Source organism: Phaethon lepturus, unplaced genomic scaffold, assembly GCF_000687285.1.
Source record: "Phaethon lepturus isolate BGI_N335 unplaced genomic scaffold, ASM68728v1 scaffold33985, whole genome shotgun sequence".
Taxonomy (NCBI): domain Eukaryota; kingdom Metazoa; phylum Chordata; class Aves; order Phaethontiformes; family Phaethontidae; genus Phaethon; species Phaethon lepturus.
Window position 1 is genome coordinate 1 of NW_010540415.1, and position 18,929 is coordinate 18,929.

Below are 18,929 nucleotides of genomic sequence, written 5' to 3' on the forward strand. Positions count from 1 at the left end.
TCCCAGGGTGCTGGCACCTCGCACGCCCGTGCTGGCCGGGAAGAGGGCTGCAGTCCCGGCTGGAGCGCCGCGGGCAGCGCCAGCGCAGCGGGCAACGGCCCCAACAGCCCCAGCCACTCGATGCAAAGATGGGGGTTGTCCGTAAAACAAAAATTTATCCCCATACAGCAAAGACAGCAAGTGACCCCCTTCTTCGGGAGGTGTGCCACAAACTACGGAAGCCACTGGCACTGGCAGGGGGGGGTTTAATATTGCTCTGAAGGCACCAGCTCCTCCCTCCCCAAACATATGCTCTTCCTATGCAAATCCAGATATTTTCCAGGCAATGAAGACATCTACATAAAAGTCCAAATGCAAAGTTGTGCTACATACTGTGATTTCTACAGGGATATCATCTTTATTGGATGATAGTAAAAGAAAGGCTTGCATTTATCCAATTACTCTTCACCTCGAGGGTCCAACCTTCATTTGCCAGACTACGCACATTTAATACTTCACTGGGATCCCATTTTATTGTTTTGATTGTAGTGAAATTTATTACAAGAGGCTGGAAGGTATGCATGAAAAATTAATACCGCTACCAATAAGAAGAGAAATAGCAACATATTAATTTGCTGGATACTACAAATGAGCTCTCAAATTAAAATTTGATTCACAAACAGCTGAATACTTTAACAAGTTTCTTCGCCTACCTGATCTTCCTTTCAGAGGACTTTGATAGGGCCTGGAGAGTTCACTGAAAATATTCAGTTTAATAGATTATTCCTAGTCAACGGAATTGCTTTGGGGCAAGGGTCTTATCTAGATGTTCATTTGCAGAATTCTCCTCATCGCTGGTGCAGCATGAATGTCACGTAACTCAACAGATTTGGCATGAAATACGTGAGCTGGGGAAAATTCAGCTTAGCAGCTTCTCCTTCCCACACGCCAGAATGTATGTATGCAGACACAAATTTTATACACACATTTTAATGAATCAAGGCTTAAATGTTGCATTTGGAAATTACTACCTGGACAAAAAAATACACCTTTTTTCATCAGGGAAAAAAAGATTTTAAAATGCTGATTAGCTCTAATGAGAGTCACCTGTAGGTTTTCTATGAACACCGATTACTTTGTTACGGATATTTATTTTCATTTCAGTGACTGAGAGGAATCAAATCAAACAAAATAATCTGACCTCAAAACCATAAGAAGCGTGGTCACACAGAAGGACCACACCTATTTAACTCAACCAGTTTGCAAAACAAACTTAGCCATGTGAATAAGGAAAACTGATACCAAGACGATGAGCAACCCAGTCCTCTTTGCTTTCCTTCTTCTACCCATTTGTTTCGCCCACACGGATGCGCCTTGGTCTACACTCAGGACCTCCAAACACATGGCAGAGGTCAAGGATTGCTCAAAGCACGGCTTCTCCACTAACCTTTCTCGCCTCGCTTCTTTTTAGTCCTGTCGATGTGGTCCTTGAGCTGGATGCGGACCTGCCTTTCGTTGGGCTGGTCTCGGATGAAAGGGTGCTTCATCAGCTGCTCCGTGGTTGGTCTCTGGCTGTGGTTCTTCACTAGGCAGCTCTCAATGAAGGACTGAAACTTTTTAGACCTGGCCCAGGACACAAAAGGAAGGTATTGAAACAACAGGTAACTGAATCAACTCTCGTATTAGAAAGTGAGAAGGCTGTGGGTATTTGAGATCATTTGGCTGCTACACAGGTCTTGCTCAGATGCAGCCTTCCAGGCAGGTTCATGTGACTTCTCTGTTGATGCTTAGCACAGTCTCAAAGCAGCACTATCACATATGCCCTGCCTCACTTTATCCTCTCCTACTCTTCCCATGCACGCTCCTATCTATGCCTTCCTGGTGCAATGAGGAGAAACCACCATTCTGCTGAGTCTGGAGAAAGCTGGTAACCAGCAGTATGACCGGGGAATCACCAAAGCCCGATGTCATCCATGGCAACCAAGAAAATGCAAGGAAGTGTTCCTCCTCCCTTCCCTTTGCCCTGTGAAAGTGCAGGTAGAAATGACAGACAACACATACAGGTACAAATGCAATTCCGTAATGGATTCTTTCCGTGTTTTCTGGCCCTGGGCAGTGTTTCAAGAGAAGTACCTTTCTGAAGATGAGGGGGACAAGCTAGGTTGATGGCTTTTTTAGATATAACCACCTAACATTACATGGCTTATTAAAGATCAGCCAACCTGTGGGTGATGCTCGCTGCCTGCAGCCCTTCCCTGCTCTCCCAGAGTGAGCCCCACCAGGTCCTGGGGGCCACCGTGTCCCAGTCCCCCCGATCATGGACCCAGGCAAATGGGATGTGCTCTTTGGCCAGCACAGCTTGGGCAGAGGTGGGAATGCGGCTCACAGCCTGCCTTCCTGCAAACAGTTAAATTCAATCTCAGCTAAAACAATTTCAGCCACATCTTTAAGAAACACATTTCTTTTAGTCTCAAGTGTTGCATATCAAAAGTTTTCCTGGAACTAATTTCGCCACATTATAAACCCACGAGAACAGAGATTTACAAGAAAGAAAGATGTCGACAGGCCACTATACTGTATTTTGCTTTAGCAAATAGGAAAATGAGTGTAAATTAATGTCAGAAGCCAACAGATACTACAGAATTGCATTGAGAAGTAAAACAATAAGCTTTCAGGGATTTTACTTTTAAGCTGTCAAACTAAAAGTGATTTATCTTTTAAGTCTAATCCATACAAATTGAGATGCAAAAATAAAATACGCTGTTGGATCAAATTAAATCCTCCCTCCAGCTTTATTAACGAGCACATCTTCCTTTCCCACCTTGCCTCAAGAAACCCCATGTCTCACTGTATTCCAGAAGGGACAATCCATGTGATGCTACAAAAAAATCTGCTTCTAAAATATGATTATCCCCTGTTGGTGTGAAGGTGGAGAGACTCCAGTCCTGGATGAGCGGTGCAGAGCACCCACAAATACGGTCAAAGTGAAGGGGCTCCTGAAGTTATCCTCCAGTAAGCAATGAGTTTGGGGATGGGGGTCCCAGTGCCCTGCGATGCCCTAAGACACCTTTGCATCCTCGGGCTGACTAAGCAGCTATGGAATGGGACTGGCTCAGGTTTCTGGTTTTCCCTCAGATCTTTCTCTCCAAAAGAGCAAGCCTGTTCAGGGGAACAGTTTGGCCCTCACCGGGGCTGGAGCAGAAGACAAGGGCTTTCTCCTTGGCTCTGATGCAGGGCGACACCATCATGCGTCTCATCCCACCTTCATGAACCACACACTCCCCCAGCTCCTGGGGTTTGTAAAGCTTAAATCAATGTTTGCAAAGTCTTTGCAGCTGCTTGGATGAAAAGTGGTATCACAGTGCAAATACCACCTCATTGACAAAGAGGTTTTGTCATCTCTTACAAGGCTAGGGAGTGTTTATGGGGACGACATCACTAAAATTCAAGTTCATTTTACATGTGAAATGCAGGAAGAATAAAATAAAGCTTCGTTGCTGCCTGGTTTTAATTGGGAAAGAAAATGATACCAAAGACTCTTTGATTTCATAGGAACACAGCACTATTTTAAAAGCGAGTTCAAGGATGTAGTAAGCAACAAAAGTATTCTCCTCTCTGGGATTTTTGATTTGGGGCAGCTCCCATGCCTGCTTTCCCTCTTGGCCTTCCCCGATTCACCTTCAAAGGTGCTGGAGTCACTTTGCTATTTCTTTCACGTAAGGAAAGAGATGATCTGCCCATGTTGTGTACTTTCACGTCTTGCTGCACACAGAAGCAGGGGTGAACTCAAGGTTCAAGTTGAACCTTTCTTCATTTTTCATTTTCTCTTGTGATCTGTGCTTGTGAAAACCAGCCCAGTGGCTGCCAGAGAGCCACTGTGAACTGCTGGTCAAACATCTCCAGTCTTCTTGGGTCGGGCTTACAGAGCTCCAGGACCCATCCTGGCCAGGCCCAAAACCTCCAGCTGAGAAATGAGCCAAGGATAGTTTGCGCAGTAACCCACTGAAAATGCTGAAAAAAATTGCCCTTAAGGAATTGGGGGAGTTGTCCTGGCTTGGAGCTTTGCCTGGATCCTTTGGAGTTTCCCATTGCAATGAAAGCTTGGAAGATGGATATAGGTTTGAGCTGCTTGGGGTACACATGTCCTAGCTCTGCAGGAGACCAGGGATCCCTGCTTGCTCATGGAGGGGTAGCAGAGGCCAGGTGAGCATCACACTCCCCTGGAGGGGTTCGAAGCTGGAGTTTCATTAAGCTCCGACTTCCAAAGCGAGCCCTCTCTCAAAGCACCTGGGAACCCATCCCCTGGACAGATCAGCTGACCCCAGGCAGATAACACTACAGTCCACCACCACGAGACGTGCAAGCCTGAGACAGCCACCGGCCATGCGAGGGGAAGGTGGTGCCAAGCAACACGCCGGCTTGCACAAAGCACATCCCAGTGTCTCAGAGCAGGGGAGTAAATAGAACTTCCACCCCAGCTCCGTTTTTACCTTGAGGAGATGGGGAAATGTTCTGCTCAAAACCTGCTTTTGTCAGCTCATCTCTGCCTGGAAGCTGAGGACGCCTTTGCTGAGTAAACAGCACTTTTGTATGAAAAATAAACTCTGAAGTCTTACAATCCATTTTGTGCTGTAGCAGTGAGGATAATGAAGCAGGAGACTGGTGATCTCGCAGAAAACAAGCATATAAACTACTTTCTCAGCTGACTAATGGTATGCTCAGAGGGCTGTGCAAGGAGAGGGAGCATCTTTGACATCTGCTGCGGAGCCAGCTGGGTTTGGTACTGGAGCAGCTGATGATAGGCTTGACAAAATTAAGATGCCTCCTGCCAAAGCCTGGGTGAATCTTTAGGGACTGGTCGTAAAACCCCAACACCATGCATCTGATGCAGGGGACTCCAAGGCCCTCACTCCTCCCCCACCAACAAAATACCTGCTGCTGTGGCACCAAGTGTTTTCAATACCTACCAATTCCTCTGCTTTTTTTTTTTTTTGTGTGTCTTCAACAAGATAATAAGCACAATTTCAAGGAATAAGGCAAAACGTCCCCCTGTGAGCTCAGCCTATCTGGGAGCAAGGGGCAGTGCCGTCTCTCTAACATCTGGCAGATCTTTTCTGACCAAACCACTGCTAAAAAGCAAACAGCATGAACCGGAGATGAGTGTTTTTAAGGACTCCAGCTCCATCAGTACAGAACATACAGTAACAAAACAACATCTGCTGGGCTTCGGGAATATTTTTCCTACGGGTTTTTATTGGCACGCCCTCCTTTTTTTTTTTTTTTCAAAACACTGATGTATTTTTTCCTGCAAAATTTTAAAATAAAGCCCAAACTAAGTATAAATCTCCGCATTCCTGGGCCTTCAAGATAAACTGTCCTTTTTTTGGCCTGGATACATGTTTCCACTTGAAAACGGAACCTGACTGGAAAGAAACAGGAGCCAAGCAAAGTGTCATCTGGCTTCAGGCTACATGAACTGCCTTGGAAAAGCCGACTCCAGGCTGCAAAATTGCAGTATTACTGAGAGTTCCCCTCTCTACCTATCTAGGAAGGCCTCCATCCCACTGTGAGTGACTCTTTCAGACCAAACTGCATCTCCACAGGAGATCAAGACCCCAGCCTGCGCTCACCAGAGTGATGCTGGAGACTGTCACCGACCCCTGAAGCTATAGAAATATGAACACCAAGTCCCCAGAGTGCCTGGGCTGCAGGAACAAGTTGCTCCAGAAATGTTTTTACAGTCGTTGAAGATCAAGAAAGAGACTCACCACTTCTTTGATTTCAACCTCGGGGCTGGGTTGCGGGGGATGAGGAAGAGGGCTCTCATGGGATGCATATCACAGAGAGCTGCAATTTGCAAGAAGAGGCGTTAAACACGGCACAGCGTCTCGCAGACCCCCCAGGTTTCCTAAGGAGAGGCTACACCCAACCGGGGGGACCCAAGTTTCCTCTGAAGCTACGACACCCGCATAGCAGGAGGATTTGCAGCGACAGCCTCCTACAGCCCGCCCCGGCCCGGCGGCAGCCTGGGGCTCAGGTGAGAGCTGACGTCCCCAGCCAAGCAGCACGCGTGTCCCCAGCGCCGCCGGGCTCAGCACCCAGCCAGCACCCAGGCCCAGGGCATGGTACAGCTGCACCACGTGCCACAACCTTGCCACATCTACTTGCATTTGCCAGCGTGCACGGAGGGTCCCAGGGTAACGCCGAAAACCCACGGCAGTATGACCCCTGCAGATGCACCAGCTGAAGCCAGCATGCTGCTACCTGTGTCACCACGGAGGTCGGTGAAACACCAGTGCTGAGGAGCAGTGTTTCACCTGCTTCCAGTCCTCCACCCCTTCTTCATCTGGAGGAAACTGAGTCCCAAAGTGCCCAGCATGTTACAACCCAGAGTTCATTAAAGCAGAGCAATGCATCTACTTACGGGGAGCGCCTTCTGCCATCTCGATGGCTGTTATCCCCAAAGACCACAAGTCACTCTGTAAAAGAAAGCAGAGGGACATACGTGACACAGGGAAGCGTCATCACAGCGGCGTGCACCAAGCAAGGGGGAAGCGTGGTTCTCCCCAGCCCAGGGGCCTCAACCCTGTCAGCCAGGTCTCCGTGTCCTCTGCAAGCCCCTGGATCCACACTTTAGGAGCTTGTCTCATCCTCCTGCCTTGTGTTGGGGCTTTAGAAGAGGCTCCCAAGGCCACTGTTTATCCCAAGATTTATTTCAAAACCTTCAAGGCATTTTTGGTGTGGGACATGGCCACCTCGCTGGGGCTCTGCTCCCAGAAGCCGTGGTGAGGATGCTGCGTTGGGGAGATGCTGATGACCCGAAGGTCCCCTGGTGGGGGAATCTTAACAAGCCCTGTGCACTAATGAACAAACTTCTAGCCCCCAGACGAGCTGGTGACCAACTAGTCCCTGGCTTCACGGCTGGGGTAAGCAGCAAACCTGGCTGCTGGCCCCCTGCGTAAAGCTGGGTGATGCATCCATGGACCTGATAACAGCTCCACAGAAAACAGGCTGCCTGGAACAGATTAAAAACATGAAGTGAGATACCTCTTGAGAGAACTCCGGAGGCTCTTGTATCATGGACTGCTCATTAAATGGAAGCCTGAAAAGTGGCATTTCACCAGCGGAAGAAGAAATGGGCACTTTTATTTACGCTGCTTCCAAGCCCTGCTCAGCCCACATGGTTGGCTGAGTCTCCTGAATGATCAGAGCACAGAGAATGCGCCTACTTGGAAAACCCTTTGATTTCATACCTGTGTCACTCTTCCTTCCATTCTCTCCTTTGTAAACAGGGACACTTACAAGCTCAGCTCCCTGCCAGAGAGCAGTGGTGAGCTCCCCTCCAGTGCCTCCTCCTCACCCCACCGTCACTAGATGCACCTCTAGACCTGGTAACGAGCCCCAGAGGACGGCTCGGCTCTCCCAGACAGCAGCGGGGGCAGAGACTGCTGCCCGGTGATGGAAAACGAGCACCCTTCCCTAAGGGCACTGCCGCATCTCGTTTTTTCGGCAGAAGGTGGCTAGTTCATTATTCTGGATGCCATGTAAACGGCTGCTAATGATCCACAACCCAGCACCTGATGCAGCGGCAACAGGACCCAGGCTAATTTTGGTGCCTTCATGTCAAGCGCAGCCTCCGACGCATCTCCAGGAAGGTGGAGAGACCTGCCTGAGATGGGAGGGTGGCAACGGCAAGGGCAGAAGCTGCAGGTGTGCAGGGGACCAGAACAAGCCTGATGCGATGCAGCTGCAGCTGATGTTTGCTGGAAACCAGCTAAACTCTGGTTAGCACGTCAAAACCAGTGAATGTGGTAAATAGGTACATCTCAGGGTGGAAGGGATGGACTCTGCCTCCCACCCTTCCTCCTGCACCTCCAGCTCTCACGTCTTGCTCTCCCTTTGCCCTGCTCTCTGCCATGTTCTTGCAGTCCCACTGCAGTTTTCTCCTCTCCGGTTCACGAGCTGCCCTTTTCCAAACCGCCTCAAGCCTCTAAACCTGCGATTTAATGAGTAAACCCCAGAAAGGCAGTTTTTCACGGCACAGAGCCCCAAAAGCTCAGTCAGAGCTAGAGGGAGCCTCTAGGGACCACAAGCATCTTCTCACATACTCCATCCAGGAAAGACAACTGGGATTTTCAATTTCAAGGCCCTTTTTCTCATTTTTAACTCACGTTCTCCCCTAACAAATGCCATCCTTGCTACACATCTCTGTACCTGCTTTAAAATTCTCTCTCAAATCTTATTTCCAGCCGTTTTGCAGGACAGTCTCATCCATTCTTTTTTCTGATCAGCTGGGATTCCTGATGCATACTTAATTATTGCAGTCCTTCCACATGATTCAGCACACGACCCCTTCCCTTTGGGTTGCCGCTGATCTCTTTCCAAATTCCTAGTGTGTCTTTCCATATCAAGGTGCCCGCTATTATACGCAAGATGCCAAGTGATCTTAAAGCTGGAGTAATACAGAAAGGGATTATCACCTTTCTAAGTCTCCCAGAGAAAGCAGAAAACTCAGCATATAATGACCTGGAATTCGGGGGAGGGGGTTGTGGTTGATTTGGTTTTTGGGGTTTTTTTTTTCATTTTTGAGTCTGAAAAGCTTTTCAGTCCACCCAGCAAAAAGAGGCCGTGCTCATCTATTTGCCTTGTCTTGACTTGGGAAGGAAAGCAAGCTTCCTTCCCCCTCCCCGCCTTTGATTCTAAGCTTGTTGACAAGTTATCTCGAAAGAAAAAAGGAAGAGCAGCTAGGGGAAAAATCAACAAATAACCTCAACAATGTGGGGTTACTATTTGTTCTTTTTAAAAGTGTTTTATTTTTGTGAGGAGGTATTTACTGCCTCCTTCCATAGATTACAGAGGCATCTCTTTCTGGCTAAGAAAACAGTGAGATCAGAGGCTTTTTGTCTAACAGATTAAGCCTGTGAGGATTCCTTTTTTCACCCTATAAATCTCATCTTTTGTATTCACCATTTTAAGCCAGTCAGCTAAACCTGAGAGCATCTGATTTGCATGCCTTTAAAAAAAAAAAAAGTCATTTACATTTCCCCCTCCACACACTTCAAAGCAAAAGCATCAGGTGCAGGGATGCGATCCGGGGTGCGGACTAATGTCTGGTGGCTCCCACATCACCAGGAGCTCCGAAAACACCCCACAGTGAGCGTGTCGGCAGCGATCAGCCTTCTGTTTCACACGCCCAGCCAAGGGAGAACGGTCAATGCCAACTTCAGAGACGCAAGCGCCTGGCTCGTAACGAGCGTTTGATCCTCGGGGACAATAGAGGGATTCTGGTCCCGGCGCTTGTGCATCAGTCAATGGCATATTAAGCGCCCTAGTTATTCTGGAAAGAGGAAAAAACCTCAGGGATTTGTGAGGGTAGGAAGTAGCCTATGAAGATATCAGTCCTTTTTTTAAAAAAGAATTCAAAATAATAAAAAGCTGTGATTAATTAGAGCGTTGCACCGCCAGAGCCAGGCGGCTGTCAGCAGCAAAGCAGCGAGGGCAGCTAGCGCGGTCGCAGCCCTGCTACGGAGCGCAGCCATCAGCAGGGTTGAGGAAATGCCTGTTGTAATTGGTTAACCAAGGAGAATTAAGCAATTGCAGATTAAACTATTTCTACACGTCCTTATCGTTAACAGTTGATGTAACCCAGCGTCTGAACTCGCACTGGAGAGCTGCTCTCTGGAAAACCATCAGTTCAAAAGTTGACTGATGCGCTTAAATAGCTGCAATACCAGCGCATCGCTTGGTTACTTTAAAATCCTTCATCTCTCAAAAATTTCCCCGAGTGACAGGTGAGTGCACCCCACATGGTACCACGATGGTGGGCTGTTACGCTATTATATTGTAGCGTCCTACCGTTAGAAAGCAGCTACCTAGCTCCACACCAGAGGGTATCAAAGCCCTTTTTAAACATGACCTTGCAGAGCAATCTCTCAGCGCACACATAAACAGGGCTACAGCAAGCTTTATCTCTGCCTCAGCTTCTCCCCCAAAAGCCCATGTGTCAGTGTCTTCCTCTGCTCTCTGGACATGCCCAGCGGACCTGGAGAGGGTTTGGAGCTAGAAATTCAAGTTCTGGGCGCTTCAAAAAATCGAGGGACAAAAACCAAGGGTCATTTCTTCAGATGCGTGTCCAGAAACTTGCAGTAAGGCAGAAACAGGGTAAAATACATTAAGCACTCCTTGCTTTAAACATTGGACCGTGCTGTAGTTTGAATGGGCAGGTGGGTCTCAGAACCCTCCTGCAGACCGGTTGCATGGCACAGGGCGCTGTGCCACATTATAACCCAGCAGCAATGTTGTGCTGCCACTGATCCAAAAATAAACTTCAAATTGGCAACAGAGACATGTGAAAAGTAGGTCAGCCCCCCAAATGTCCGATTGTGGGGCAACTTTCAGATTTCCCTGCGAATACCAGCCTGTGGGCTGGAAGATGCGATCTTGCCCTTTCTAAACCTGACCTGACTTCTCTGCCGAGTAAACAGAGCAAATACAGCACATTTGACTGTAGTATTTAAACATGCAGCACCGAAAAGCAGACTAGCAGGTAGGAAGCTTCAGTCTGACACCTTTCTCAGCATGGGGAAAGACTTTTTCACAGTAAATTTGGATACGTGAACAGCACAGCGCAGCAAAGCTTCACGTTGGACCTGAACTGGCATCTCACAATCCAACAGCCAGAAAGCAGGAGACTACACTGCCTGTCAACGTATGTTGCAACGTAGCTGCAAGGATAAACTAAATTCCTGAGCGCTCAAGTTCACGGTAATGGGGCATAAAATCTGAGACCATACCAAGCACCTTCTTCGGACGTTTATGATCACAACTCTCCTTGCAAGCACCAGTAAGTGCCGCTCTAATTCCTTGCCTGCCTTATCTGTGAACGTGCTAGACTTCGCAACGATCACATCCGCAACGACGTATAGAAGAGTCGGAAGATGCTCGTTTAGGTACCTTGAAGTCGTATGTGGCATCGGGATTTTCATCGCAGGCAATGACCTCGGGGGCCATCCAGTAAGGCGTTCCAATGAAGGTGTTTCTCCTGCCCACCGTTCTGTCCAGCTGAGCGCTGACACCAAAATCCACTGTGGATCAGAGAGACAACAGGGCATTGTAAGGCTGGAGAAAACCTGAGCAACTCTTCTGTTTACTGCAAAACATCAAATTCATTCAGACCAACTTCTCTGCACAGTCAGGAGACAAGGATGGGGCCAGAGACATTCCTGTTTGATCTCTGCTAGGATCAACAGAGGTCAATCAAGGACAAACCTGATCATCTGATGTCCAGGTTTTGTAAGAAACCCTGTGCCTTTTCCTCTTTGCCAGGAGGCAATGAAAAGAAATCACAGCTCCTCACACTAATGAGAAACAGGGTTAGCAACATGAATAAGCGGCAGTCTTTGTTCTATGCTTTCTCATTTGAATTAAAGCCTGCCAAATACTAGTAGAAGCCTCATTTTTCTACCCAAATTCTTGCTGGAAATGGCAGAAATGCAAAAGACTTAAGGAACTAAGGGCCAAGGACAAAGGCCCACAGGGAAATGTCAAGCAGAGAGCTGCAAAATGAAGCAAAAACTGATGAAATCAAATCAACGAGAGAATACTCTGTGGTCCACTAAGTTCACTTTGCGCAACACAATGGCTGGAGATTTGCCCTGGAGAACTTCCCCTTGGAGGAGAATCTTCACCAGCGTAAAGCCAAATGAGCTGGTGGTGCCATCTGTTAAACTGGGGTTTTATTCTGCTGTAGAGAGACTGGGGAGACACGGGAAAACAAGGTTTCCACCTCACTTTACTAGTATAAGGGATCTTTCTTCACTAGCATAGATTAAAACACAGAAAGACAGTCTTAATAACATTGCTGCTGGACAGCTGAGGATATCAGCATATCATCTGTGCTGATCTGCTGCCTTCCTGATGATCTTCACGTGAATGCCTGGCCTTCTCCAGGGTGTCTAACACCACATCGGAAATTCAGCACAGTTCTTGCAAATTAAGCTCTCTCCAACAGGTTGGCTTGGAAAACAAATCTGAATTATGTGACACTAAACTGACTGGACTATGATACTGTAGGACACTATATGGAGGTGTGAGGGAACAGCCTTCTATAGTGGCTGATGATGCACACAGGCCAATTTTCAACCTGGGGTGTGAAAAAATGGTCTTGATTGCTTAACCTGTATCTGATAGCAAGGCTGCCCAAACTACCTGTTGGAGCAGAAACACCACTGCAAGTACACCTTTGCACGCAGAACTTGGCCATCAACCACCAGCAGTTTATTGCACGGCACTTGGTCAACACCCAAGGTCGTGTTATTGAGGCTGGCACGAGAGAAAACACAGGGTAGGTCTTAGTATCCATCCCCTTTCTCCAAGACACGTACAAGTCAGTTTTGCTGCTTCTCTCCAGCCAGCTCACTTGCAGTTTCCAAGAGCTCTAACCCACCCTTACCTAGTTTAACTTCTGCGTTTTCTGTCAGCAATACATTCTGTCCCTTGATGTCTCGATGAATTACTTTGTGCTGGTGTAGATGACTCAAGCCCTAGAGAATTCAGAGAAAGGTTAGAGGAATCCAGGTTCAAAGCATGCTATTTTCAGACATTCCTCCTCAACCAATTATCCTCCAGAAATGAAAGATTCACAGTTGGAGTTAAGCATTTGAGAACGCTTTTGTTTATCATGTGTTCAAAACAGTGTCCTATGTCACACGCTGGGAGGACATGCCCGGCAAGCGAGACGCCCACCGATGGGCTGTATGTGCCGCAGCGGGTGCTCTCCACAGCAAGGGGGAACCATCAATTCTATAGGGATTAAAACCAACCTCTCAGTTTCTGCAGGAATCCATATTAACCCAAATTCCTCCGCAGCTCTAGACATATTTTCCCCCATGTGCTCCCTTGTCTTAGGGAGCCATTTCTGTGGCAGAAATAATAGAATGGTTTTGTCTCCTTTCTGTTATTTCCATCATCCAGAAACCGAAAAAACAATTCTCTTGCTATACTGGTCCAGTAAACGGGACTTCAATACACTGATAAGCTTGTATTAAAAAAGCTACCATGCAAATACAAATACTGTAACTTGCACATATCCCTAATGGAGATATAGCTCAAACTAAAAGCCTGTCTCAAAGGCTAAAGGTAAACTAGCTTTTCTGTTGTGCTTTTTTATTAGCACATGAATTTCTTTTTGCAATCTACATTTTTATTTCATTCACTTATTATTTCAGTTTCAAAGTAACATCCACCTATATTGCCAGCTTAGTAAACATATGGATTACTTAAAAAATGAATTTTGCATTAGGTTTACATTACACATTAAACATTCATATTTGAGGAAGAAAATAATTTCTGCTATGACTACTGGTAGTTATTAGTCATCTTACACTCATTACCTTGGGACAACACTGTGGAACAGATTATATCTGTGCGGGAGCCCTTTTTTAGCCACATTATACCTTCTTAGAGATACCTTGTGCACTGGAGGCAAAGCAAAAACTTCACTGAATTTCAAAAACTCCTTTAACAGCACGGGATTAAGCCCTGTGTTAGAATTACAACTGGTCCTCAACATCTGAACCACCTTCTGCAGCACAAAAGGTGGAAGCCTTTCATCACCCGAAACCCTACGGAGGTCACCAACCACCAACCACCAACCAACCACCCCAATGAGCAGCCAAAACGCAAGCGATGACACGTGATGGTGGCCCTGGGACATGAGTCAGTGGCTGGATTCTGACTCACTGCCAGGGACTATTTTAAGTAGGCTCACAGAGCTCATACATTTAAAATAAGCCCATGTAACTGTGGTTTCCTGGCGCTGAAAGCAGTGTCCGTACAACAACTCATCAGCTACAGCGCCTGTGTCTTCTGCATATCATGTTGGTGCCATTCAGGGTCAACAGAGAAGTGCTGTGTCACCTCTGGACGCCAGCGGCAGCCTCAGCAGCAGTGTCAGACACTTCCTTTCAGAGCAGTCATTTTGCCTCATTTTCTTTCATAGAATCATTTAGGTTGGAAAAGACCTTTAAGATCATCAAGTCCAACCGTTAAGCTAACACTGCCAAGGCCACCACTAAACCATGTCCCTAAGCACCACATCTACACGTCTTTTAAATCCCTCCAGGGATGGTGACTCTGCCACTTCCCTGGGCAGCCTGTTCCAATGCTTGGTAACCCTTACGGTGAAGAAATTTTTCCTAATATCCAATCTAAGCCTCCCCCGGTGCAACTTGAGGCCATTTCCTCTCATCGTATCATTTGAGCGGCTCTTCCACAGGTTTCCTTCACATGCCCAATATTTCTGTTTTCTCCTGAACAAAAAAAACCTCGGTTCACAGAGCGATAGATTTTAATGTCGGGCAATCATTACGATCACATCCTCTGACCTGAGTTGTGCAAAATGCAAGCAAGCATTTGCTGAAGCGGCCATCTTCCAGTACCGGAAACTCTGGCACGGCCCATTTTAGCTCATTTCAGTCAAACATTTATCTTGTGGGTATAAAAGCTGCAGCATCCTCATTAAAACCAGAGACATGTGGATTTAATAAAACATGGGGTGCTTTTTAATCATAAAGATTCTTTCCACCGACTTTATTAGTCCTCACCTTTCTGTTAATTGAAAATGTAAGTCTAATGTAAATAAATCTCTGCCCTGTTAATACTAAAGGAAATTATATTTTTGTTGAAGGAAAAAGAGGGTTAAAAGTCAGGGAACTAACAGAGCTAAAGGGCATTAAGTAGGGCTTATTTATTATGCATCATACAAGCACATGAATCATTCATGCCTACCGCACCGAAGAGGCTCCAGCCCACGGCAGCGCCGTAGCCATGAAGCCTGCAGAGCCAAAAGCTTTCTGTGTCCCCCGAGCACCGACTGCGATACTCCAACAGCTCCTGACGTCTAGCTCCCTTTGGACACGTACCCGTAAAATCTCTCTGCAGATGTAGGCGATCCACTCCTCCTTCAAGGTGTTCCCCTTTGTGTTCTTGATGAGGTCGGTGACGGAGCCCGCACCGCAGAACTCCATCACCAGCTGCCAAATGGAACAAAAATGCAATTATGGCAATGACACCGACAGCATTCCCCAGGCTGCCCAACTCCAGGGGAGGACCCCAACGCTGGCAACGTGGCTGTGAGGCCACCGCAGCGCTACGCAGAGCCACCGGGACATAATCTTGAACCTATCAGCTTTTAATCCATCTGGGTTTTGTTATAAAAATGAAACAACAAAAGGCTGGAAGGCTTGAAAGGCTTGTTACTCTCCAGAAGATGGGAACAAGGCTGGACACATCAGTCCGGTGCTGAAAATCAGCAGAGGAAATTGGAAACCTTGAAATCTCAGACCTCACCACTACTACTGTACCTCGTACTTATGATCAACCTTCAGCATCACGAGCAACCCAAGCAAAACTCTACCTCTTGCATATAAGTTTTTCAACTCTGAAAACGTGAAGGCAACAAGAGATGTTTGAAAGCTTCCTACAACATTAAAAACCAGGTATACTTTTCAATTTATTTTTTTTTTTTTACCAGGACGTCTTTGCTTTTGACCACTTTTTTGAGCAGGAAACCTTTCTCAAGGGCAAGCTTGCCCTGCAGCTGCAGGCTCTCCGGGAGAGAGCTGGTGTCCTGCTGCTCAGGCTGGCTCAGATGAGACTGGGCACCACCGCTTGTACCACTTCCAAAGTTTCACAATATCAAAGTGCAAGGATCTAACCTGGGCCTGAACTTAATCTTGTCATTGAGCAACTGTGAAATAAACCTTATAAAAATAGCACGGGACGCGAGTCTGCCTCCCAGGGACATCACGGATCCGCAGGGCCATAGAGGAGCCGTCAGCGTGCTCCAGAAAGCGAGCACAGCCCGCATATGCAACAAGCCTCCTCCAAGACCTGCAGAAGTGTTTCTCTCAGATGTGAAACCATGTTTTCCAATTATATCAGCTTGCTGCTAAAAGATACTCCTTTACAAGTTGTGCCTTGCCAGATTCTTCAGCGTGCTTGTTTAAAGTTTCTTATCACATGAAGCTTACACGGCACTTAAATGTTCTCTGAGCAAGCGGCATCACTTTATTAATGGGCCAAGAGGAGACGAGAAAAACAGCGGAAGGGTTACTTCTAACCAAATTGCTCAAACACAGCGATTTAAAAGACCATCATAAATAAACGATCGTAAAATCCAGACAGAGTACTGCTATAAACCATCAGGTTAAATAAAATACTTGAGCAGACTGTACCTTGGTTGGCTTTGCCCAGGCTCCTGTCTTTAGTTTTGATATTAAGTTTCTCTTCTCTTCCTAAACTGACAGCTGAAAAATTCTTTGTATATCCCTGTTGCATCAGGAAAACGGCTTCAAGGAAGAGATGTGCGACTGGCCCGAGGCTGTCCTGCGCAACGGCGAGGAACGCTGCTGCGGCGCTTGCCGCTCCTCCACCCCAGCAGGAGACCAGCGATCCAGCTGGGCCACTGGGCCACGGCCTAAGTCCTGGGCTACTCGTTGCTCACCGAACGGGGCGTAACGGAACAACCGGTTTCGAAGTCACGTTTCTCGTCCCTTTGGACAATTGACACGTGGAAGTGTCTGCACGTGTTTCTGATTAAAAGAACGTTTGGGATGCCACGGCAGCAAGCGCGGAAAGGAAAACCCTGGATAGCTGAGCCAGCCACAAACCCTTCCCAGCCCAAAAGGCTGACCCTTTCCAGTCCCCTTCCATGGAAATTCACCCACAGGCTCTCACTGGGGTTTGGAGCAGAAGGAAGAGGAAGGGCATGCTACGCCGTGTACGGCAATCACAACGCTTAAAAGAAGATGGAAGAAATCTCCTTAAAAGTACACAAGTGCATCTGTTAATTTGCCAGATTATCTTTACGGAGCTGGCAGTTCACGCGGTCCTCCACCTTGTTCTTGAATTTCCACAGAGCAAAGACTAATTTTGCACCAGGAGGTGAATAATACGGCCACCTGCTGATGTATCCCCAATCTGTAACTGTGAAATCTCCTGGAGATTAAAAAACAAACAAACAAACAAACAAACAAAAAAACCAGACAGAGGGAAAGAAAAACTCCCACTGGGAGTGTTGCCAGCCCGGCTTTTTAAGAGCTGCACAGTCCCATAACATCCATAGGGAAACACCCAGCACCGGCAGATCTCGGGCAGCACCAGCAGGCTCTGGGTCCAGTTGGGCAGGGGCCAAGGGGGCTCAGCCGTGCGCACGTACGCCCTGCTAACACTAAGGCGCTTCCCGAAAGCTCTGCCACGAGCCATCCAAGAAAGAAAGCAGCAGAAAGATGACGAGGCCACCCGAGTACCCCTGCCTGCAATGGAGAGCTGATGGACTCCCAGTGTGAGAAAGCACCGTTGCCAGCAGGTTTGGATGGGAGGGGAGGAAAGCTGGCAGCACGCTGCTGCGGCGCTTAGCGGCACCGCGATCCCCTTTGATCCTCAGATGGAAGGGTGCTACAGAAGTCCCAACCACAGCTCACACAAAGCAGCCTCCAAAGAGAGGAGAACCAGATGATGGCTAAGGAGTCACACCAACGGGCCAGGAGAGACCTCATCCACAGCACTGCACTGCGAGTCCTGTGGGGCGACAGAGCCCGAGAATGAGAAACGCACGCTGAGGCAGGTACAGGAGAGATGGTGAGGTTTCCTCAGAGGACCTGAGGACTTGCTCAGCCAGCCAGGGGATGGATGGCTATGGGATATGAGTGTATACTGTCAACAGTAAGGACAGGTAAGCACCGAAGAGGGAGACGACCAAGGTAGATACTGGCATAATATCAAGGTATCAACACCCAATGGATGTATTTAGGTTGGAAACCAACAAACATTCTTCTAGGAGAAAAGGGAACAGAAGCTCCAGCTGATTTTAGGACACCGCTTAGTACCCTTAGGAAAGGCTTTAAATGATGCTCTTAGATACTTTCTTACCGGTCCTACATCTCTAGGTGAGTGTGTTGCCCTGCACACACTTGCATCATTACCAATCTTCTTAAAGGATGAAGTCATGATGAGGTAAGATAATAAACTTGAAATGCACATTGAATTTTTATTAACCATAATTAGAATTATCATCAAGATGGGCTAAAGGTAAGATCATCTTCCGAAATTTAATTTGCAAGGTCATTTATTGAGGAAGTATTTTTAAATACAGTTCATTTAGCATTTGCTTAGCTCTTCATATCAGAGTGACACCAAACTTCGTAAGCAAGGCAAATTCAGAAGCAGCAGCTGTAAATCTCCGTGTCCTGCTGCCTCACAAATTTTTTTATTTAAAGAGCCTTCACAACTTTCAAATCAACCGCCGCCCTCCCCAGTTTGGGAATGGCCAGTACGACCTCTGTTCCCATTGCCGCTGTGCATTACCTGGAAGGACTCAAACCTGAGCATTCCCAGTACAGAAACCCCAACCCAGCTGATAGTGAACCTCTCCAGCATGTCCAGAGGAACCTCCCAAAATCATCCAACTCCTTTATTCTTGCAAGCCAAATCCTTCTGCGTTCCTATTCCTCACCCCGTGAAGAATGTGACTTCCCTTTTTTACGTTACAGAAAACAAGCACACGACACCCCCAGGCTAAGTGCTGCTGGAAATCCTTCTTCTTGCTCCGCGAGAGAACAGAACTCGGGTGCAACGCAGTCCCGTACGCCCAGGCCCCCCAGCCCACCCCACAGCCTGGCTCCTTGCAAAAGGGTCCCTCATCACCCATGTCGTGGCACCTGCGGCCAGCAATGGAGCATTAAAGAACTTAATTAAAGATCTTCACTTGGTAGGTCAGCAGAAAAGCTGATGCCTGTTTCAGAAACAGAAATATTCATTGGGAACTACGATATTCCGTAGCAAGGCAAGCACGGGTTTTAATCGCCCGCGGCGGCGGGAGCAGGCTGCGATGCTGCAGCAGCACAGCCGGGTGGGAGCAGCGGGGCCAGTGCTGCTCCGCTCTCCCCGCT

At 47.5% G+C, this 18,929-nt stretch overlaps 1 protein-coding gene across 1 annotated transcript; it reads right to left on the reverse strand.

Moving 5' to 3' along the window:
- Positions 1–1,426: 1,426 nt before the first annotated feature.
- On the reverse strand, positions 1,427–15,368 carry LOC104621051 (traf2 and NCK-interacting protein kinase-like; the record flags this gene model as incomplete). Its single annotated transcript, XM_010287437.1, has 7 exons — positions 15,342–15,368; positions 14,901–15,011; positions 12,431–12,521; positions 10,933–11,063; positions 6,404–6,458; positions 5,748–5,826; positions 1,427–1,602 (listed from the first exon to the last, which is right to left on the reverse strand). Coding segments are annotated over exons 1-7 (670 nt in total), but the record flags the coding sequence as incomplete, so codon positions are not given.
- Between the last annotated feature and the right edge of the window lie 3,561 nt (positions 15,369–18,929).